Genomic DNA, 24,901 nt, shown 5'->3' with positions numbered 1-24,901 from the left:
TGAATATTCATCATAACATACCACAGTTCAAGAGTTCCTTAAAAAGAACCTGTCTCTAGGTGGTCAAAAGTGACCAGTTTTTACACTTCTTTTATCCCTGCTGCTCCCCTGAGTATTCCGTTTTATTCATTCATTTTTTAAGTTTGCCATAATGTTTCAGAGATATGCACCATTTTATCTAGTGCTAATGTTATGGTCATTACCAAGGGGGTGTTACTGACAGGGTATTACTGCAGGGCAGCCTAAATACATGCCCCCATAGAATTTCAAGAGCCAGACCCACTCCTAAAAAAATTATAAATATTAGCAATAAATTAAAAAAAGCCCATATCTATGGAACCATATGGCAGATTAAAAAAAAAAAAAGCAAAAAAAACCCACTAAAAACAAAACAAAAAAATACTGTGTGCATGGAAGCAGCAGGAATAAAATAAGAGCAAAAACTGGGCACTTTTAACTTGATGACAGGTCCTCTTTAAATGGGTAGTCCAAGCTTGGGGTTCAAGTCTGCAGTTACTCTATGTGACTGCAGACTTGCGAATCCTCACAGCATGCACACTGTGCGCCGTTAGGATTCTCCGGTGCTGGAGCAGGTGGGCATGTGACCACGAGTGTGTGATTTCCATACATGCAGTCACACATGTGACTAGATGTGAGAAGCATTGCTCAATACTAGTGAATTGCGTAAGTGTGGACAAGTCTATTTGGCATACTAGCGGTCACATGACCGCCAGTACCGAAGAATCCGGACAGTGCACACTGTGCGCAATTTGAGGATTTACAAGTCTGCAGTCCCATAGAGCAACTGCAGAACTGAACCCCTGAATATCCCCTTTAAGCTGGCCATACACATAAGATAGTTGTTGGCCATACGTTTGTTTGGCAGACAGTTCTCACCTCCATACACGAGTGTCCTGCTGAATGCGTTTTTGACAGGGAGAGATAGGAAAGCCACTGTCACGCAGCTTTGGCAGCGGCTTATCTCCTTGAAGACAAAAGTGTTGGGCTCTAAAACTTCAGGTGCTTAATGGGGAGTGGTGGCCTTTAGGTATCAGAAATCATCGGCCAAAGTACATATGAAAAAAGAATTTTCAAGAAGAAAATTAAAAAGATGCATGGACAATACATTGCAAGGTAGTGTCTGATTGGCTGAGAATAACAGAATTAGATTTCCTTAACCAGCATCACCCAAGGGACTAATTTAGGAAAACATATGCAACCTCACCAGAGGACATCTCTCACATTTCACTATTTCTAAGCAATCTTCCAGGGCTTGTACTGAGAGTATAAATATAGCATAAATGTATTAAGGGAAGCATAGAGTCTGGATGACGTGAAGTAATTATCGCCCTCTACTCCTCCTTGGTCAGGCCTCATCTGGAATACTCTGTCCAGTTCTGGGAACTACATATTAAAAAAGACATTGAAAAACTGGAGCAAGTTTACAGAAGAACTACCAGGATAGTGAGCGGACTGCAAAGTATGTCCTATGAGGAACGGTTAACGGAACTGGGAATGTTTAGCTTGCAAAAAAGAAGGCTAATAGGAGACCTAATAGCTGTCTACAAATATCTGAAGGGATGTCACAGTGTAGAGGGATCATCCTTATTCTCATTTGCACACAGAAACACGAGAAGCAATGGGATGAAACTGAAAGGAAGAAGATACAGAGATATTAGAAAAACTATTTGACAGCGAGAGTGATCAATGAGTGGAACAGGCTGCTATGAGAGGTGGTGGGTTCTCCTTCCATGGAAGTCTTCAAACAGAGGCTGGACAGACATCTGCCTGAGGTGGTTTAGTGATTCCTGCACTGAGCAGGGGGTTATAAACAGGAAGACCCTCAAGGTCCCTTCCAACTCTACCATCCTATGAGTCTATCCTTCCAATTTCCATTACAGTCCAGATAGGATTTTGGTCCCACCCTTATGTTTATAGCAGAATATTCGTGCATGCGTATAAACAGCACAGTCCTTATGGTCTATGGACAATATGATGAAGTGGTGGACAAACTATACAAACCAGTGCAAAGTAAACTTGTCTTATCATAGATCATTTTGTCACTAAATATCTAACCTACAGCAGCAATAGTGATGTTTTTTCTTCTTCAAATGTCTCCAATTGTTTGTTTAACTGCACAAGAAACTTTGCCAAGATGAAAAGAACATAATGGTCATGAACATAAAGCCATGCTCCTCTGTGCAGCAGAAACAAAAGGCCTGGCTTCACTTGGAAGCTCATGTAAAAGCTTCAGAAAGAAAGCAATTAGATCAGATAAAGCAGGGCAGCATTCATATGGTAATCGCCCGCTACAATGAGCAGCTCCAGATCTGGAAAGGGTCAATGCTTGGACTTTATCTGTGCTCCTATCTGATGTCTAAACCTCATGTCATTGCTATTGTGCTACAACTCAAGGGCGCGAGGCAAATAAACATGAAATGAATTTAGGAGAGTCACCTAAAAGCCAGCCTCTGGGGTGGATGGAAATGAAGACGTGGCTTCTATCCAGGGCTACGGCTTCTCAAAGAGAAAAATGTGAACATAATAATATCTCTCCCGTGAGCCTTTTATCACATTACAACAGTTCAATATAATTGTACAGGTACATGCTCACATCCGGGAGACAAGCCTGCGCGAAGATGATGGCCGGCTCTCCTGCCAGCGCTATTACAAAGGAGTGATGTTATTTTAATTATTGTTCCTGAGGTCCTTGTTCTTACAATGAGATTATCGGTCTGGATTATCATAACATTTTACTGCACAATTCACAATCTTAACGTTAACCTGTCAACGGATACAAGCACATTTAGTAATGAATGTCTCTGTGACAGGAGATTTACGGCTCCCAGTGTGAATACAGAGCCATGTTCCAAGCGACTTTGCAATGGTGGTAATGTCATTTATAGCCCCTGGAAATGTTGGGATTTTAAAGTGGTTTTCCATAAAAAAAAAAATGGACTCAGCTAGTAATGCTTGAAAATGACAAGATAATCATCACTTACCTATTAAGCCCCCTGTTGCATCAGCGCTGCCTCGTTGCTGCTCTCTGCCGTTTTCTTTGCAGTGCTGCAGCGGTCACCTTGTTTCTACAACACGTGACTGCTGCAGCCAATCACTGGCCTCAGCGTTCCAGTCCTGTCTGCTTAGGCTAGTGATTGGCTGCTAAGGTCAGATGCTGTAGACCAAACGTCATCATTGCCAATGACTCTCAAGCAGCAGAGAAGGCACTGCAGCGGCTTCAATAGGTAAGTAATGCATATTTTGTTATTTTTAAGCACTATTTTTGTCCATTTTTTTGTTGTAAAAGGACAACTCTATAACGATCAGGACATAACAGAAGGAACAAGTTTCTCGAGCATGGAGATACAAGTTTTATACTTTAAAGACACTGGTAGATTTTTTTTTTCAAAGTTTCCTGGATGATAATCTGTTGGCAAGTGGTGTTAGAAATGTGGGGTGCGGGGAGACCTAGCAGCGACGGAATCTCTATTGTGGTCTATAGGGTGGGACCAGGCAATGTGCAGAAACCCTTAACCTGTTTTAGGCCAGTTTCACACGTCAGTGGCTCCAGTACGTGAGGTGACAGTTTCCTCACGTACCGGAGACACTGACTCACGTAGACACATTAAAATCAATGTGTCTCTGCACATGTCAGCGTGTTTTCACGGACCGTCAGTGTTCGTGGGAGCGCACGGATCACACAAACCCATTAAACTCATTGGGTCCGTGTAAAACACGTACCGCACACGGATGTAGTCCGTGTGCCGTGCAGGAGACAGCGCTACTGTAAGCGCTGTCCCCCCCCCCGCGTGTGGTGCTGAAGCCCCATTCATTTCTTCTCTCCAGCAGCGTTCGCTGGAAAGAAGGAATGAATAATCTTTTTTTTTAAATTATTTTTGTTTTTAAAATAAAGTTGCCAGTAATCTGCCCCCTCCTACCCCCTGTGCGCCCCCCCGCTGGCATTAAAATACTTACCCAGCTCCCTCGGCGCTTACATCCTCTCAGCGTCGCTGCTTGTCCTGTATGAGCGGTCACGTGGTGCTGCACATTACAGAGATGAATATGCGGCTCCACCTCCCATAAGGGTGGAGCCGCATATTCATTACTGTAATAAGCGGCACCACGTGACCGCTTATACAGGACAAGCAGCGACGCTGAGAGGATGTAAGCGCCGAGGGAGCTGGGTAGGTATTTTAATACCGGGGGGGGGGGGGGTGTGCGCACAGGGGGTGGGAGGGAGCAGATTACCGGCAACTTTATTTTAAAAACAAAAATAAATTTAAAAAAAAGTTTATTCATTCCTTCTTTCCAGCGAACGCTACTGGGAAGAAGGGATGAATACCGGCTTCAGCACCGCACGCAGGGGACAGCGCTTAACTCTAGCGCTGTCTCCTGCACGGTCCGTGTGGTCCTCAGTCGGCACACGGCTGCCGCACATGTGCCACACTGATGTTCAACGTAAGCACACGGACACGGATAATTCCGGTACCGATTTTTCCGGTACCGGAATTATCTGGACGTGTGAGACTGGCCTTATAGAGCAGCAGAACAAACAGGGAGTGTCCTATGCCGCTAAGGCAAACCGGAAGAGAGCACTGGATACATCATAGCGCTGTGGGCCTGAACTGTCAATCAAAGTTGTGTACTGCCCACAGACTGAAAAGGATCAGGAAGAAAGATAAAGCCTTCAGGACCAGTCATCTAAGCCAGATAGCCCCTTTAAATATGTATTTAACCCATTACTTGCCAAATTAGACATTTTCATTTTATGGATTTTTCAGAAAAGGGGGTCCCAATATTCAATTAAAAATGACAATGACATGATTTCCTATTTTGAAAACATTCATTTTACAAACAATGCAAAAAATTGGACCTAATTATAAAAATTATAAAAATTTTAGTTGCTAGAAGCAAAAGATTAGGTGTCCCCAAAAAAGGACATTGGTAGATAATGGGTTAAAAGTATCAAGTAAGATAACTAACAAGAAGTATTTTTCTACACAAATTAAATGTTTCTATATAAAATTCACAATTTAAAGTACTTGCCTCATTTGGGGCATTTATATTAAACAATCATTTGGAGCTCCAATAAAGATGGAGCGTGCCATGCATGTGCAGTCATCTCTCCATGCCAGCAAGCGCATATCGGGGTATTGCTCTCAAGACTCACATCTATTGGACATTTATGGCATATTTTATCAATGTCCTTGACAGCACAGGGCTCAGCATTAAAATTTTGTATAGATTTACATAAAATCCCTTTAGAGTCCATCTGAGTGCGACATGCGGCATTCACGTTTTAGAGCTTTTTGTCTATTAACAGGTACTGCATAACGACGATACGATGACTACAATATAATTAGTGAACACTATGAATAACTGATATCGCCTGCAGAAGACCTGATGGCCAGTGTTAGCCATGTGCCATCTACACACTGCTCCTAGGATCACATACAGAATTAGTCACCATAATGAATATGGTGTAAAATGTAACAAGAGAAGTCATGTACAGAGAAGAGGGAAAATGGGAGAGAGCATAATCCATGACTAAGGACAGTTGTAAGCCCGAAGCCCGTTGGTTTTTGCCTTGATACAATATTTTTAATGCACCAGGAACCTTTTAAGCTATACAAATAAATGAAAGTTTTATATCTTTAGATCCCAGTGGCTAGATACCTTAGTTTTCTTAGTTATTATCCATGTCACCATGCAACATAACTATATCCACGGTACCAGAGCTGCTTATCATGGCTGATGTATCTGCTACTTCATGGACCATGAGAATAAAAGGTAGACACTTAACAAGGTAATCCATGAAAAGTTCAAAGCGTCCACATTACTGGCCAACTGAGCTAAATAAATATGACCAGTATCAATAAGTATAGAAATATTAAAGGTTAGAGCTAGATATGAACGAATAGCTTCGGATAACTCCGTATCCAACTAGCTGCATCGGGAGCCCGGATACCTGGAGCGCTCCCGATAATCAGGTGTCCGGTGCCGCAGCTCCATGTGCCGCGGCTGTGTGACAGTTACAATACATGCATGTGTTACCTGTTTGTTGGGCTCTCCATGCATGTGTTGCCCGTTTGTTGGGCTCTCCATGCATGTGAATATCACCAGCCGCGACACATGCAGCAGCGGCACCGGACTGCTGATTATCGGGAGCGCTCCCGGTATCCGGGTTACCGGTGCAGCTATTCGGTAAGCGCTATAGCTATTCGGATAAGGATGGAGCTGAAGCTATTCGATCAACACTAGTTATAGCTTTACCAGGTATAGATAAAAAAAAATAAATATCTTACCAGGATTGCAGTCTGTGAGCAGAGAGCAGATGGAGAGGAGAACTTTAGAAATGGTTAGTGCTGGGCTCCAGTTGTCTTTCAAGATATCAAGGCAGATGACACCTTGGCTGTTAATGTTACAGTGATAGATTCTTGTCCGAAACGTCACCTAAAAAATAATTATAGTTGGCTGTTCAATTTTCACTTGTAACATTTACAATAAATACCGTATCGAATAATGGCTGGGGCAGCAAGTATCAGCTGTCAGCTTCCCTTTAAGTGTAGGATTTTATTACGGTATCTTACAGTATATGCTATATGCAATGCTTCATTACCATTTTAAAGTCTGACATTTAAAATAAAAAAAAATGACGGGGGTGGGGGGGGGGTGGGATACAATGTGCACAGTGAGAACTACAGCCCACCTTTCATCAGTAGGAGATAAAGAGTTCAGTGATTGATCATTGTTGGTTAGCTCCTACTCGTATTAATGGAGAGTCAATGAAGAATAGAAGCGGACTACTTTCAGACCAGAACAAGTAACACCTAAAGGTTATGTAGCCTACAGCGACCAGAAATCTAACTTCAACCAGCTGTCACATGCATGGAGGGACTGAGACTAGAAAACAAGAGGAGGAACATCTGCAGGCCAGAATGATATCTCACTGCTAGAAGGTAGGTAAGGAGCTGAAACAAGACCGGGGTGTCGGAAGGGACGGGCACAAATCACTGCTCCTTGCTGATCTTGTGCTGTGATTACGCCGCTGTTATATATGAGATTTCATGCTCCGGACTATGTCATTAATTTTCTTTATCATAGAACACAATATATATTTAGTACCATACCAATCCAGTATATACAGAAGTTATACGTGATTAACCTCTTCACAACCTTGGGATTTTCCGTTTTTTGTTTTTTTACTTCCCTTCTTCCCAGAGCCATAACTTTTTTATTTTTCCATCATTATGGCCATGTGAGCACTTGTTTTTTGTAGGACGAGTCGTAATTTTGAGATACACCATTGGTTTTACCATATAGTGTACTGGAAAACAGGAAACAAATTCCAAGTGTAGTGAAATTAAAAAAAAAAAGTGCAATTTTTGAGTTTTTTTTAATGATGTTCACTAAATGCTAAAACTGACATGCTATTATGATTCACCAGGTCATTACGAGTTCACAGATACCAAACATGTATAGGTTCATTTTTTATTTAAATGGTGAAAAAAACATTGAATGTTTGTAAAAAAGAAAAAAATAATGCCATTTGCCGAGACCTGTGTTCCCATTTTTCAGGATCTGGTGCTGGGTGAAGGCAAATTCTTTTGTGTGACTAGCTGACATTTTTCTTGATACCATTTTGGGTACATACAATGTTTTGATTGCCCGTTATTGCATTTTACTGCAATGCTTCGGCGACCAAAGAACATAATTCTGGATCTCTGATTTTTTTTTTCCTTGTTACTCTGTTTACCGATTGGATTAATTATTTTTTTTAAATTTTCATAGATCGGGCATTTCTGAACACAGCGTTATTTTTTACTATTGTTTTATTTTGAATTGGAAAAAAGGGAGAGATTTGAAAATTTAATATTTTTAAAAACATTTTTTTGACTTGCTTCAATAGTTTCCGTAGGAGACTTGCAGTGGCAATCTTCTGATCTCTTGTGTTACACACACAGGGCTTTAACACTCCTATGTGTGGCAGAATTGCTCATCTGCAATGAACGCTAGCCACGGGGTTGCGCTCATAGCAGATCTAGAATGACAAGCATGGGGGTCTCCTGCAGACTCCCGGTTTCACGCCAACCTATCGGCGCCCCGCGATCATGTTACTGGGGCTCCAATGTGGGGGGTTTGTGATTGCCTCCAGCACACTCATGTCAGAGATTGATAGCGGCATTTAACATGTTAACAACCGCGGGTGGATCACGATTCCACCCACTGCTGTTAGGGGCACATGTCAGCTTATCAGATCAGCTGTCATGTGCCTGAAGAGATGCGGGCTCAGGGCCGGAGCCTGCATCAAAGAGAGGTGACCTAAGACATACCTATACATCACAGGTCATAAATGGGTTAGAGATAACCTGTCACAATTTTTTTCTGATGTAACCCACGGCCAACACCTTTCAGCTCCATATGACAGCATTCTATAATGTTGCACATATGAATCCAATTCGTCGTACAAGGAAAAAAGACCTTTTGTTGTACTCACCTATGGGGCAGTCGTCTGATGGGCGTCGCTGGTCTTGGTCCGCTGCCTCCTCTCTTGCGATTCCATCATCCTTCTGTGCTTCATATGGTTGATGCCTCCTACTTCATGCACACAGTGTTCTTCTTCGCGCCTGTGCTCTTTTGACCTTTCCCGATGCATGAGCGCTGCAGTACTTTGCTCTGTCTTTGGCAGGGCAGAGAGAAGTGCACATGCACAAAAGCAGGGCGAATTTGAGTCATATGTGCAGCATTATAGAATGCTGTCACACGGGGCTGAAAGGTGGTGGCCGTGGGTTATATGGGAAAACATGACAACTGATTGATGCAAGACTGGCTCCGTTACTGCAGCTATGTATATTTTACTCTGAAAAGCAAAGGAGTTTCAGAAAAAAATATACTTTGAAAAATCGTCCAGGAACAAGTTTACTAGTCTGAGTCAGGTCTTGGATGGCTTCTTCATGCCTTGCTCATCGAGACTGACAGGTTTCTCCTATGCACACCAAGCAGTCAGTAAAACGGGTGGGGGGTGAGTAGCCACAGTTGACCTGCCTCGGACTCATGAACCTAGTAATAAGCTAATATGTGCAAATCTGGATGTTGGTAATGCGTCCAGATATATCTGGACTTTGCAAAGGCATTTGATACAGTTCCACATAACATCCTAGTACTGAAGCTCCAGAAGCAGGGATCAGAGGAAACTATATGCAAATGGGTAGAAAACTGTAACAGAACAAGATCAAGCAGTCTCTAAATAGCTACAGTCAGCAATGGGCACCTCAAGGATCAGCGTCAGGATAGGACCTACCCTTGTTTTCTTCTCTTTATTATTGACCATGTGGATGGGAAAGAGACAAAGTGTCAGTGCCAGGCAACTAGATTATTACATGATATGGAAGGCCTCTCCTAGAATGAGAGGTTAGAAAAGTTGGGCTTGGAAAAACCATGCCTCAGAGGAAATCTCATTTACATGTAGAAATACAAGTGGTCAATTCAAAGAACTTGCACATAATTTATTCCTTCCATAGATCTTACAAAAGGCAAGCGGACATTTATTATCAGGGCCAGGCGATTCAGGCATCTAACCAGGAAAGGGTTCTTTACAGTTAGAGCATCCAGCATTCATAAAAAGGGCTGGATGCTTTTCTCACAACAAATGGCATAGTAGGTCATAAATAATTCTAGCAATAAGAGAATGTAGGGAACCTGTCACCCCCAAAATGGAAGATGAGCTAAGCCCACCAGCATCAGGGGCTTATCTACTGCATTCTGGAATGCTGTACATAAGCCCCCGATGTATTCTCAAAGATGAGAAAAAGAGGTTAGATTATACTCACCTGGGGGGCGGTCCGATCCAATGGGCGTCACTGTCCGGTCCGGGGCCTCCCATCTTCATAGGATGACGTCCTCTTCTTGTCTTCACGCTGCAGCTCCGGCGCAGGTGTACTTTGTCTGCCCTGTTGAGGGCAGAGCAAAGTACTGCAGTGCGCAGGTGCCGAGCCTCTCTGACCTTTCCCGGCGCATGCGCACTGCAGTACTTTGCTCTGCCCTCAACAGGGCAGACAAAGTACGCCTGCGCCGGAGCCACAGCGTGAAGACAAGAAGAGGACATCATCGTATGAAGTTGGGAGGCCCCGCACCGCGACGCCCATCGGACCGGACCACAGCGGGAACGCCCCTTGGTGAGTGTAATCTAACCTCTTTTTCTCATCTTTCAGGATACATCGGGGGCTTATCTACAGCATTACAGAATGCTGTAGATAAGCCCCTGATGCTGGTGGGCTTAGCTCATCTTCCATTTTGGGGGTGACAGGTTCCCTTTAATCTATGTACTGTACTATATAAGACATCTTTGTTTATTCACATATATCGCGCCATTAATTACACAGTGCTTTACAGACACCAATACAACAAATTGCTGCGGTTGTGAAGGTCAAAGAGAGTCCAATGTGCTACTAGATGGGCGTCGGTAATAAAGTGACCTTTCAGTGTGTATACAGGTTATCTGCAGATCATGTTGGCCTATCTGACTATGTGGCACTTTTTAGACTACAACGGTTTCTAATCAGTAAATTAGAGCCATAGATTTAAAACAGCAGCGATGCTAAATAGCTGGAGGAAAACACAATGAATATGAAATGAAGCAATAGCAGGCCAAAGAGCCTATACATTAGCTACATGATGGAGAAATAATTACATTTACATAGCGGAGCTGCTGAAGCATTTTTCATTACATGTAACTTCATTATTATCTTTGTAATTAAGATGTCTGGAGTGTAAATCACTGAAGTTGATCGTCAATAATGAATTTACATGGCAGGGTTTCATGCAAATTGTGGCTATAGCTGGAAGGAGGATTTTTCTTTCTATTAGAAATTATGGAGAATATGAGTTTCCGTAAAGGTTTGTAATCTTCAGTACAAAGCAAATGTGGCTGGCGATAGGGGGACTGTGGCTGGCGATAGGGAAACTGCGGCTGGCGATAGGGGGACTGCGGCTGGCGATAGGGAAACTGCGGCTGGCGTTGGGGGGACTGCGGCTGGCGATAGGGGGTCTGCGGCTGGCGATAGGGGGACTGCGGCTGGCGATAGGGGGACTGCGGCTGGCGATAGGGGGACTGCGGCTGGCGATAGGGGGACTGCGGCTGGCGATAGGGGGACTGCGGCTGGCGATAGGGGGACTGCGGCTGGCGATAGGGGGACTGCGGCTGGCGATAGGGGGACTGCGGCTGGCGATAGGGGGACTGCGGCTGGCGATAGGGGGACTGCCGCTGGCGATAGGGGGACTGCGACTGGCGATAGGGGGACTCCGGCTGGCGATATGGGGATAGGGGGACTGTGGCTGGCGAAAGGGGAACTGCAGCTGGCGATAGGGGGACTGCGGTTTGCGATAGGGGGATTGCGGCTGGCGATAGGGGGACTGTGACTGGCGATAGAGGGACTGTGACTGGTGATAGGGGGACTGTGGCTGAGGATAGGGGGACTGTGGCTGGAGATTAAAAAAAAAAAGAACTCCTGCAAGAAATAGATCCACCCTTTAATAATAATAATAATAATAATCTTTATTTTTATATAGCGCTAACATATTCCGCAGCGCTTTACAGTTTGCACAAATTATCTTCACTGTCCCCAATGGGGCTCACAATCTAAATTCCCTATCAGTATGTCTTTGGAATGTGGGAGGAAACCGGAGTGCCCGGAGGAAACCCACGCAAACACGGAGAGAACATACAAACTCTTTGCAGATGTTGTCCTGGGTGGGACCCAGGACTCCAGCGCTGCAAGGCTGCAGTGCTAACCACTGCGCCACCGTGCTACCCTTTGACAAAAAACAATACCAAATGGACCATAATGATTAAAATGGTGTCTGCTTGGATGGCAGCCACTTTATTGTCCCATGTCTTAATGACTCCGGCTACTGAAATGTTATATTAGTTAACCCTTATTGTTAACACCATTAAAAACAGGCAAAAAGTGTTTTTTTCTGTTCATCCAATTAACAAAAATGGTAGTAAAAGCAATAAAAATTAAAGGTTCTCAAATCAAATGATTTTTATACAAGTAAAAAAATCACTCCAAATAGCTGAACACTAGGTGTTTTCCTCCTGTGTAATTGAAGCGTAAGAAAAGCTGACAGAATATATATTGCATGCAGTAAAGTGATTTTAGAGGACAGGTTGAGACGTAGGACCTACATTATGCGCAGAAGTACAAAGTGTTCAGTGCTCAGAGGCATGGCCGGCCAAGGTAAGGAAGTATGAAAGCTGACCACCACTGAACAAGACACAGAAGTTGAAACCTCAAGACTGGTTTAAGAAATAGCTAGCCAAGAAGTAGATTACTTGGATTCATGCGATGGAGCATGTCCTTCATAAAAATCATGGATTTCTTGAAATATGTAGACTTGTTCCACTGCTGGAAAAAAGTCTTTTAAAACTTGGCAGTATGTTTGTGAGTTAATTTGAAATCCATCTTCAATCCATAAAAGTCGAACAAGCTCATCTATAATAATACCAGCCCACACCAGTTCCCCAACTTCATGGGGTTCAAGGGGAGGTCTGTGTGCATTATTATTATTGATCCAACCATGGGACTATCCATTTGGTCCATCAAGAGTCACTCTCCGTTCATAAATCCTTTGAAAAATCTGTTGTCAGATATTTCTTGACCCAGTCTTGACATTTCAACTTGTGTCTTGTTCAGTGGTGGTCTGGTTTCAGCCTTCTTTACCTGGGCCATGTTTCTGAGCACAGAACACCTTGTGCTTCTGGGCCCTCTGGGGAGGTTGCAGTTCTGGAATGTGACAGCACCGGAGGATAATGGGTTCCCGGTCGCTTCAAGTTTGATTCTCCTCAAATCTTTGTCAGTTAATGTGCATCAATTTTTCTCAACCTTTTTTGTGACCTTGTTGACTATCTGTGATCACACCCCATTATCTTAGCAATTTCGTGAGAGTAGCATCCTTCTGTAAGAATTGTAACACTTTTTGAGTTTTCAGAGTCAGTTAAATCTCTTTTGGTCCATTTTGCCGCAGGAAAACAAGCTCCCTAATAATTCTGCAGACCTTGATAAAGGGAGTTGTGTCCTTAGGCCTCACGCTCCTCATTACACAAATACACATCACTAGTGATGAGCGAATATACTCGTCACTCGAGATTTCCCGAGCACGCTCGGGTGACCTCCGAGTATTTTTTAGTGCTCGGAGATTTACAGTAGTTTTCATCGCCGCAGCTGAATGATTTACAGCTATTAGCCAGCATAAGTACATGTGGGGGTTGCCTGGTTGCTAGGGAATCCCCACATGTAATCAAGCTGGCTAAGAGATGTAAATCATTCAGCTGAGGTGAGGAAAACTAAATCTCCGAGCACTAAAAAAATACTCGGAGGTCACCCGAGCGTGCTCGGGAAATCTCGAGTAACGAGTATATTCACTCATCACTACACATCACCTGATCTGCTTTATCCAATAAGCATCAAGTTTATTCAGCTTAGAGTAGGAAAATCTGCATGAAAATGATTATATGGTCCAAATACTCACTTGCCTAATAATTCTGCACAAAATGTATGTTCCCTATTCACACATCATAATTGGTAAAAGACATTTCAATGGAACCTGTCACCAGAAATAATGCTATTAACCCTTGCAGAATCTGCAGGATAATAGCATTAGTAACCTGCCAGGCGCCCGCACCGTCCACATGAATGAATCCGAACGTTGCCGGGGGGGGGGGGGGGGGGAATACCGGTTTTTACGTACCGGTAATAGGATTTTACAGAGTCCACGACAGCACCCATACGAGAGAGGGGATCCGCCCACCATCTGGACAGGAACCTACAGGATTTAAAGGGGCGGTCCCCCTCACCACTCCAGTTTGTGTTTCAGAGTATAAGGGACACCGCCATTGAGTTAGTACACAATCATAAATACTTAAACATTACTAAATACCATCACCTTCTAGAGAGTGACAATTAAAAGCACACCTTCCAATAGAGTGCAGGAAACCAGTGATTAACTACGGGGGGGAATGTGCGGGTGCTGTCGTGGACTCTGTAAAATCCTATTACCGGTACGTAAAAACCGGTTTTCCTATCGCCACGACAGCACCCATACGAGAGACTTTAAAAGACCAATCACCTGGGAGGGACTACAGCACTAAGTACTGAACGGCCAAAGTCTAAATTGGCCTTACATGATAGATCAAGACGGTAATGATTATAAAAGGTGGAAGGAGATGACCATGTTGCCGCCTTACATATCACGTCTATGGAGACGTCCGTTTTCTCCGCCCAGGATGAGGCCATGGCTCGGGTGGAGTGGGCCTTGATGCCTTCTGGTGGAATTTGACCTTTGGCAGTATAGGCAAGGCATATCGCATCTCTGATCCATCTGGCAATAGAGCCCTTTGTTACACTCGCCCCCTTCCTTGGATTCTGAAAGGAAACAAACAGAGCCCTACTCTGCCTCCAAGGTTCTGTTTTGTGCAGGTATTGTAATACTGCTCTTCTAACGTCTAGCATATGACATTTCTGCTCCTCTGCTGAAACTGGATTATCACAAAATGATGGTAAATATATTTCTTGACTTCTATGGAATTTAGAAGCTACCTTTGGCAGATATGCTGGATCCGGTTTTAAAACTAACCTATCCTGAAAGACCATTAGATAAGGAGGGTCTACCGACAACGCTTGCATATCACTCACTCTTCTAGCAGAAGTCAAGGCCACTAGCAGAGCCGTCTTTAAAGTTAAATTTTTAATGGAGACAGAATCTAATGGCTCAAAGGGGGGTTCTGTTAAAGCATCCAAAACCAAATTTAGATCCCATGGCGGTAATCTAACAATATGTACAGGGTTACTACGTTCCATAGCTCTCATGAATCTAGATACCCATCTATTTCCTGCCACATTGCTATTGTATAATGCCCCCAGGGCAGATACCTGAACTCTAAGGGTATTTACCGCCAAACCCAATTCTCGGCCTTTCTGCAAGAATTCCAGAATAGCCGGAATTGGAATTTTATCCGTAAAGGGCTGTTGATAAAAGGCAAGGAATTTTTTCCAGATTTTACAGTAAATTTTAGTAGTGACTTCTTTCCGGCTACTTAAAAGGGTAGATATTAAAGCGTCAGAAAAACCCCTCCTTTTTAATAATTCCCTCTCAAATTCCATGCCGTCAAATGCAGAGATTCCACATTCGGATAACGAAATGGACCCTGAGAAAGGAGTTCCGGACTCACCGGCAACACCCAGGGGTCGGTCACGGACATTGCCCTGAGTAAGGAGAACCATGCCCTTCTGGGCCAGAAGGGGGCAATTAGGATTACTCTCGCCCCCTCCTTCCTGATCTTCCTGAGAACTAGAGGGATCAGACATAGCGGGGGAAATGCGTAGGCTAGAGGGAAATCCCAATGAATCTGAAGGGAGTCTACTACAGAAGGTTTGTCCGCTACCCGAAGGGATGCAAACTTCTTGGTTTGTCTGTTTTCCCTCGTAGCAAACAGATCTATAACAGGTAACCCCCAGAGACCCACTATCTGTTTGAAAACTAGCCGATTTAGGACCCACTCTCCCTGACGCAGAGAATGACGGCTGAGGTAATCTGCCTCTATGTTGTGTTCTCCTCGTATGTGAACCGCTGAAAGAGAATGAAAATGAGCTTCGGCTATGTTGAATATGTCTGCGGTGGTGATCATCAGAGACTTTGACCTCGTTCCTCCCTGATGGTTGAGATATGCGACCACTGTCGTGTTGTCCGACTGAACTCTTACATGCGAGCCCCGCAGGAACGGTAGCCATCTGAGCAGGGTATTTTTTACTGCCATAAGCTCCTTCCAATTTGAGGATCTTTGGGCCTCTAAGCGAGACCATTGTCCTTGAGCCCAAACCTCTCCTATGTGAGCTCCCCATCCTATTGGACTGGCATCGGTTGTGACCGTGTTGTCTGGAACTATTTCCCAATGTACCCCTTTTGCCAGATGTTTCATATTTAGCCACCATTCTAGACTCTTTAGAGTGGTGGTAGATAGCTTGAGTCTTCCGCTTAAGTGACCTTGAAGACTCCTCTCTGTATCCAGGACCTGGGCTTGCAATATCCGAGTGTGGAATTGAGCCCACTGAACAGCCGGTATGCATGATGTTAACGATCCCAATAGGGACATTGCGTCTCTTAAGGTCAGATCCGGTTTCTTTATCACAGCCCTGACTTTGTGTATAATCTTCTGCTTCTTTTCCTCTGGAAGAAAACACAGCTGATGTTCTGAATTTAGCAAAATACCCAGGAAAATCTGATTTGTTGATGGGTTTAGTTTTGACTTCTCTAAGTTGACCAGCCAACCTAGGTCCTGTAGGGAAGATATTATACAGTTTAGGCGATCTTTACACTGAACAAACGAATTACCCACTACTAGGAAGTCATCCAAGTAGGGTATAACTAATGTATCCTGTTCTCTGATATGAGCCATTACTTCCGCAATGACTTTAGTAAACACTCTTGGCGCCATAGATAATCCAAATGGCATTGCCGTAAACTGAAAGTGCCTGACCTGATTGTTTAAGCACACCGCCATTCTGAGGAACCGTTGGTGATCTTCGTGAATGGGCAGATGGTAGTACGCATCTTTTAGATCCAGGACTGTCATATAACACCTGGGAAAAAGAAGTTTAGTCGCTGATTTAATTGATTCCATCTTAAAAGCATGGTATTGTAGGAATTTGTTCAGTTTCCGTAAATTTATGATGGTTCGAAAGGAACCATCAGGTTTGGAGATTAAAAATAAAGGGGAATAGAATCCTTCCCCCTCCTGCTCTTTTGGAACCTCTACAATAACTTCTTTCTGTCTCAGTGTCTGAATCTCTTTTTCCAGGGCCTTCTGTTGGTCTAAGGAACCAGGGGCAGTCAATATATAATAATTTGAAGGTTTTTCCCGGAACTCTAATCTCAATCCTGACCTAATTATACCCAGGATCCAATTACTGGAAGTTATCCTGGCCCACTGAGTATAGAAATGTTTTAGTCTGCCCCCTACAGGAAGATTTGAATTAACGATAGTTTCGCCTACGTCTTGAGGAAGATGATGTATTGAAGTCTGAACTTCTCTTCTTCGGCTCTGGCGCCTCCCAATTTCGGGCTGAGTAGGGTCTCCGGTACGGGAAGCGTCTCTTGAAGGTATTCCTAAAGGTGGGATTGAACACTTTAGGAAAACCTCTATTCCTATCCTCAGCCTTAGCTAGGATGTCATCTAGCACCGGGCCAAATAAGTACTCACCCCTGCATGGAATGGTACATAGTTTAGCTCTAGCCTGTGCGTCTCCTTTCCAGGTTTTAAGCCATAAAGCCCGCCGGGCAGCATTTGAAAGTCCTGCTGATCTGGCCGCCAGTTTCAAGGAATCCACCGAGGCATCCGCCAAATACGCCACACCATCCCGAATCTGGGACAGTGAATCCAGCAACTTATCACGAGGTATTTTAGTTTTAAGCTGCTCCTCCAGCTGGGCTACCCAGACCATAACTGATCTGGCTGTGCAGGTACCTGCGATTGCTGGTTTAAAAGCACCTGACGATGCTTCCCAAACTTTTTTAAGAAACATGTCTGCTTTCCTATCCGAAGGGTCTTTCAGAAGACCTACATCCTCCAGTGGTAAGGTGCTTGATTTAGATGTGGAGGCCACAGCCGCATCCACTTTAGGTATTTTTCACCCACTCTGCTAGGACTTTATCATCAAAAGGGTACCTTCTCTTTGCTGATGATGGTAGGAAACCCTTATCCTGTTTGTCCCACTCACGCTTAATAAGGTCCTTCACAGTATCTACCACAGGAAACGATTTACGGCTTCTCTGGCACAACCCTGCAAACATTAAGTCCTGGGTTGACCTTGGCTCTTTGTTCTCTACAACCCCCATGGTTGTGCGAACTGCCTTAACCAGTACGTCCATTCCATCTACTGAAAAACAAGGTCTCCCTTCTTCGTCCGAAGAGGACGGTGATGATGAACGTGAGCATTCACCTTCCTGCAACAACGGACTGGATCCTGGTGATACTTCCCTGGATCTCTCATGCCGACTGCTTCTAAGGGAACAATCAATTTCCTCCCTTATAACTGCTCTGAGATCTGATGCACGAAGGGGAGCCTCTTCTTCTAAGGTCTGGCAAATACAAGTTTGGCAGAGCCTTTTCTGATAACTATCAGGTAAGGGAACTGTACATAGGGCACATTGCCTGTGCTTAGATTTGGCTGATTTCTTTGCCTAAAACAAAGCACAATGACAGACAGACTATATCAGCTACCAGGTGATTTTCGTCATGACACTCACCAAGGCTGAACTGAGCAGTACCGGTCTCTGAGGGGAATCCGTATGTGACGTTGAGGCACCCGCATGCTGCTGCCCCCGTACCACACTGCTGCTGCTTTTGGAGCGGCTGCTGTCGCTCTTCTTGCGCTGGTCAGGCACCTCCACCTGAAGGTGCTCTGTGTCCGCAACCGAGGACATTTCTTTGCCGCACGTTGCTCTGCAGCCTCTGCCGCTTAATACCAGCAGCCGCGCCTCCTCCCCCAGCCTCCCCCGGAAGTCCTACCTTCCACTTCCGGGTCATCGGTATGAAGGGACGCTGAGCCAGCCGCGCTCACGCGACCCAGGGCGGCACTGCCCGACCCCTGGGATCGCATCCGTACGGCCAGACGAGGAGGGGTCTGAAAAAGAACACCCCCGACGCTGCTTCCAGAGTCCCCGATTCTGCCGTTCTCAAGGATACCGCGCAGAGGCCTGGTGGACCTGGGTAAGAGACATCCTGCAGGGTCCTACCATCCGGACAGGAACCCAAACTGGAGTGGTGAGGGGGACCGCCCCTTTAAATCCTGTAGGTTCCTGTCCAGATGGTGGGCGGATCCCCTCTCTCGTATGGGTGCTGTCGTGGCGATAGGAAAAAAGATAATTTTCTCCCTGCAGCGTACGCTAACTGCGGGCACCAGGCAGATTAATAACGCTATTAAACTGCAGATTATCCCCATATATGCAGGTTAATAGCGCTTTTTCTGGTGACAGGTTCCCTTTAACTAAAGTATTTTAAAAGTGGTCAAATAACACTAAAACTGGAGGCGTATGTGCAAACTCTGCTGCTCATAAACACTGTAACACTTACCAAACCACAACATCCGAAAATAGAATCTGGTTAATTTACTTTACAAACTGCCAAAATACAACATGTGACACCACAGAGAACACTATCCAGGCTCCGAATAAAGCATCTGCTTTCTACAATATGGTCTGGCTGCAAAAAATGGTTTGGTTTTAATATATGCAAAATTTAGAAAGGCATTACACCATATTCTGAACTTGCACGACAGCTCCAGAGGTTTTTTGTTAGGAAGGAAGAAGAGCTAATTTGTATAGCTTTCTCCCATGAAGGACTGTCTGTAAGACAAGACTCTGCATTCAGTGTGTCTATGGCAATTAACGGCTATGGACACATTTATGTAGAGGAAACTCGGGATGTGAACAGGCTCTAACAATGCTGGCACACCATCAGTGGTATATTACTAAGACATACATTCACATACTTATTTTTGTATAATTCAGCAGAATGTGAATGCAGTGAATTTTATCAAATGAAATAATTCCATTTCCGCCCCTCTCACCCTCCCCCAAAATAAAAAAAGATCATCTCTCTCTCTATATATAATTCATAAAGTTAGGTCCATATATATTTGGACAGAGACATTTTTCTAATTTTGGTTATAGACATTACCACAATGAATTTTAAACAAAACAATTCAGATGCAGTTGAAGTTCAGACTTTCAGCTTTCATTTGAGGGTATCCACATTAAACTTGGATGAAGGGTTTAGGAGTTTCAGCTCCGTAACATGTGCCACCCTGTTTCTAAAGGGACCAAAAGTAGTTGGACAATTGACTCCAAGGTTATTTCATGGACAGGTGTGGGCAATCCCTTCTTAATGTCATTCTCAATAAAGCAGATAAAAGGCCTGGAGTTGATTTGAGGTGTGATGCTTGCATTTGGAAGGTTTTGCTGTGAAGTAAACATGCGGTCAAAGGAGCTCTCCATGCAGGTGAAGCAAGCCATCCTTAAGCTGCGAAAACAGAAACAACCCATCCGAGAAATTGGTACAATATTAGGAGTGGCAAAATCTACAGTTTGGTACATCCTGAGAAAGAAAGAAAGCACTGGTGAACTCATCAATGCAAAAAGCCCTGGGCGCCCACGGAAGAGAACAGTGGTGGATGATCGCAGAATAATCTCCATGGTGAAGAGAAACCCCTTCACATCAGCCAACCAAGTGAACAACACTCTCTAGGAGGTCGGCGTATCAATATCCAAATCTACCATAAAGAGAAGACTGCATGAAAGTAAATACAGAGGGTTCACTGCACAGTGCAAGCCACTCATAAGCATCATGAATAAAAAGGCTAGACTGGATTTTGCTAAAACATCTAAAAAAGCCAGCACAGTTCAGGAAGAACATTCTTTGGACAGATGAAACCAAGATCAACCTCTACCAGAATGATGGAAAGAGAAAAGTATGGCGAAGGCGTGGTACAGCTCATGATCCAAAGCATACCACATCATCTGTAAAACACGGCGGAGGCAGTATGATGGCTTGGGCATGCATGGCTGCCAGTGGCACTGGGTCACTAGTGTTTATTGATGATGTGACACAGGACAGAAGCAGCCGAATGAATTCTGAGGTATTCAGAGACATACTGTGTGCTCAGATCCAGCCAAATACAGCCAAACCTATTGGTCGTCTTTTCATACTACAGATGGACAATGACCCAAAACATAAAGCCAAAGCAACCCAGGAGTTTATTAAAGCAAAGAAGTGGAATATTCTTGAATGGCCAAGTCAGTCACCTGATCTCAACCCAATTGAGAATGAATTTCACTTGTTAAAGACTAAACTTCAGACAGAAAGGCCCACAAACAAACAGCAACTGAAAACCACCGCAGTGAAGGCCTGGCAGAGCATCAAAAAGGAGGAAACACAGCGTCTGGTGATGTCCATGAATTCAAGACTTCAGGTAGTCATTGCCAATAAAGGGTTTTCAACCAAGTACTAGAAATGAACATTTTATTTAAAATTACCGTATTTTTCGGACTATAAGACGCACCGGACCATAAGACGCACCCCAAATTTGGGGTGAAAATTGCAGAAAAAAAGATTTTTTATAAGATGGGGGTCCGTCTTATTGTCCGAATTTACAGTATCTTACCTGAGGGATGGCGGTGGCAGAGCAGGGTCACAGGAGGCAAGGTGTCGGCAGAGGTGGGGTGATGCTGGGATGAGGAGGTGCTGGGATCAGGAGGTGCTGGGATCAGGAGGTGCTGGGATGAGAAGGTGCTGGGATGAGAAGGTGCTGGGATCAGGAGGTGCTGGGATCAGGAGGTGCTGGGATCAGGAGGTGCTGGGATCAGGAGGTGCAGTGAGAGGTATGGCGTGAGAGGGGTCCCTGGCTTACCATGCAGGCTTACCTAGGTGGCAGAGGTGCGGTGGCAGTGGTCCGGTGGCAGAGGTGCGGTGGCGGGGCGGCAGAGGAGGCGCAGTAAGCGGGGTCCCTATCCCCGGTATGGTGATGCAGCAGGCCTGGTATGCAGCAGAGCCGGGTGAATCCTCTTGTTATCGGTGGGCGCGACCATCTTCCTGAGGCCACGCGTGTGCAGATGAAGCGCTCTGCTCCCGGGGCTTCAGGAAAATGGCCGCGAGATCGCGGCGGCCATTTTCCTGAAGCCCCGGGAAGCAGAGCGCTCCATCTGCGCACGCGCGGCCTCCGGAAAATGGCCGCCACCACCGATAAGAGGATTCACCCGGCTCTGCTGCATACCGGGCCTGCTGCATCACCATACCGGGGAAAGGGACCCCGCTTACTGCGCCTCCTCTGCCGCCACACCCCCGCAACCACACCTCTGCCACCGGACCTCAGCCACCGCACCTCTGCCACCTAGGTAAGCCTGCATTGCGACTATTAGACGCACCCCCCATTTTCCCCCCTTTTTTGGGGGGGAAAAAGTGCGTCTTTTAGTCTGAAAAATACGGTATTTAATCTGTCCAATTACTTTTGGTCCCTTTAAAAACGGCGGCACATGTTAAAGATCTGAAACTCCTAAACTCTTCATCCAATTTTAATGTGGATACCCTCAAATGAAAGCTGAAAGTCTGAACTTCAACTGCATCGGAATTGTTTTGTTTAAAATTCATTGTGGTAATGTCTATAATGAAAATTAGAAAAATGTTGTCTCTGTCCAAATATATATGAACCTAACTGTATTTCAGCACAGATATAGTAACTGATAGACAAGTGGATGTATTGATGATTGAATGGAGCTACAGTTTCTCTTTGCAGCTGGGATCCTGGGTTCGAATCCCACTAATCAAAACATCTGCAAGGAGTTTGTATGTTCTCTCCGTGTTTGTGTGGGTTTCCACCAATTCTCCGGTTTCCTCCCACACTCCAAAAACATACTGATGGGTAATCTAGATTGGGGACAGTGATTACTGTGGAATTAATGGCGGCATATACCAGTAAGTACCGTAAGTATAATATATTTGTTATGCTGTGAGAGGGGAGAAGGAGCTGAAATGAGGAGATCTCTGATTGTCTCGGAGCATTATGGAATGTGTGGGCAGCAGTAAAAGGCACCACAATACAGCCACTATACTAAAAGTGGAATTGTGTCACATATTCGGCAGCGTGCACAGGCGTAACTTTTTATAACTAGGTATACAAGCATAGCTTACTACTCTTTTCAATATAAGGGAATTCTGACAAAAAAATTGCACGGTTTTAGTTATACAATGAAAACCTCATCCACATTGCTGAGGACTTGAACCACAAATCCTTAAAGCCACCACATCTAGGATCCCCTTATGCCATATAGTTATTTCTTAAGGCCATACGTTCCACATAAGTTTTGTAGCAAACTTCTTATGTATATGTGAAAGGTGAGAGGAAAAAAACCAAAACGATATTATATGTGAGATTATGTGATGTTTTCAACGTCCATAAAGGTTTTCATTTCTTACTACACTGGTAAATTACACTGCAGGCAAGTTACATCGATAAAAGCAGCCGTAGCATATTCCAGAGCCAAAGTCAACGTTAGTAAGAAGGGAGGACAATCCTGTCCTCGCAGACATTCTCCGATGGGTCGTCAGTGTCCTAGTACTAGGAGCACCACTTGGTCTGACATTATACCATGTAATCTGGTTTATCAGTCATCTAGGTGTGTAGAAACAATAGGGCTTTGGCAAATGGTAGCCAGTTGTAAGATTATTAACTGCACGCAGTAAGAAAATATTAATCTTGTAGATATGATACGTATAAATGCTAAAAAAAAGAAAATAAATGATTTTCCACAGAAAATATTCATAGTATATATAGTCCAGAGGTAGCTCCTGTGATGGAGGAAAACTCGGACACAGCGTCCTTCACAATCACTGAGAAAACTGCGCTCTCTCCTCTTCCCCGACTCTGATCAGGCTGATTGGTGCAGGATCGGGGAGAAAACTACACGGACCTGTACATCTCTAAGGACAAGTTCACATTTGACAGTTTTTTCAGCTGCTTTTTACAGTACCAGCAAAGCCTATGAGATTTCAGAAATCTCATGCACACACATCGTTTTTTTGTCATCAGCATTTTGTACTCTGCATGGTTTTTTGGACATAGAGCATGTCACTATTTTCAGCGTTTTCACCCATTGACTTGAATGGGTGGTGAAAAAACGTAACAAAAACACAGGCAGGTATCATTTTTTGCAGCGGTTTTTGTGCCAAAACCTCATTCTTTGGAATGGGACTTTTTTCCAATACTAAAATACTCAGCATGCAGAAGAAACAAATCTAGCATGACGAAACCACCACAAAAAAACGTTGCGAAAAACCAAAGAAAAAACAAGCTTTTTCTTCTGCACCTTCTTTCAAGAGATCAGGTTTTGCTGCAGAAAAAAAAAAACACCTATTGTGAACTTACCCTAAAGTTGCATGATTTCTGTGGATCTTGACTGTTGGATGAAGGACCTTTAGGCTATGTGCCCACGTTGCGGATTCGTGTGCAGATTTTTCCGCACCGTTTTTGGAAATTCCACCGGTAAAACACACTGCGTTTTACCTGCGGATTTCCAGCATTTTTGTGCGGATTCCACCTGCGGTTTTACACCTGCGGAATCCTATTAAGGAGCAGGTGTGAAACCCTGCGGAATCCGCTCAAAGAATTGACATGCTGCGGAAAATACAACGCAGCGTTCCCGCGTGGTATTTTCCGCACCAAGGGCACTGCGGTGTAAACTCATGGAAAACTGCTGCGAATCTGCAGCCAAATCCACAACGTGTGCACATACCCTTAAAGTCATGTGATCAGTAACACCCGCGGGAACGTCAATATGTGGTAGTGTATACACAGTGTGCAGCAGAGGTGTGTGTGTTGTGTATATCTGTTTTTTTTTATTATGCAACTGAGCTGTTCCTGTATGTAGCAGAGCTGTGTGCGTAGTTGAGTTGTGCGTATATGTGTGTATGGATCAGAGCTGTGTGTGCATGTGTATATATAGCAAAGCTGTGTGTATTAGAGTGGTTCACTTGTGTGTATGTAGCAGATCTAACATATATATATATATATATAATGAAGAGACCAAAGAATTGATTAATGCTTGCTGTGTAGCATCACTTATTTTATTTTTTTAGCCATTAAAAGGTGTCATATCTACAAGATTTTGTTTTTTCTTTTGCTGAAAGCAATTAATGTTCTGAGTGTGTAGGACATAATAGTCGTTTGTCATCTAACCATTGGCTTACACTTAGCAAGAGGAAAATGATCTATACAACACCAGCAAATGATTCCTCAATATTTTAAGGGAACATATAATCACATAAATGACCTACTGGTCATTTTTTCTTAAA

General features: G+C 44.2%; 1 protein-coding gene across 1 annotated transcript in view; it reads right to left on the bottom strand.

Annotated features, from left to right (window-relative positions):
* The window catches only part of LOC138642070 (ubiquitin-conjugating enzyme E2 E2), a 311,858-nt gene that overhangs the window by 21,533 nt on the left and 265,424 nt on the right, over positions 1-24,901 (bottom strand). Inside the window, exon 5 of the mRNA XM_069729987.1 lies at positions 6,306-6,453. Coding sequence (XP_069586088.1) covers positions 6,306-6,453 — 148 coding nt within the window. The remainder of the gene's footprint in view (positions 1-6,305; positions 6,454-24,901) is intronic.

The sequence above is a fragment of the Ranitomeya imitator genome, chromosome 6 (genome assembly GCF_032444005.1).
Source record: "Ranitomeya imitator isolate aRanImi1 chromosome 6, aRanImi1.pri, whole genome shotgun sequence".
In the NCBI taxonomy this organism is placed as follows: Eukaryota; Metazoa; Chordata; class Amphibia; order Anura; family Dendrobatidae; genus Ranitomeya; species Ranitomeya imitator.
This window is presented reverse-complemented; position numbering and strand designations above follow the sequence as displayed.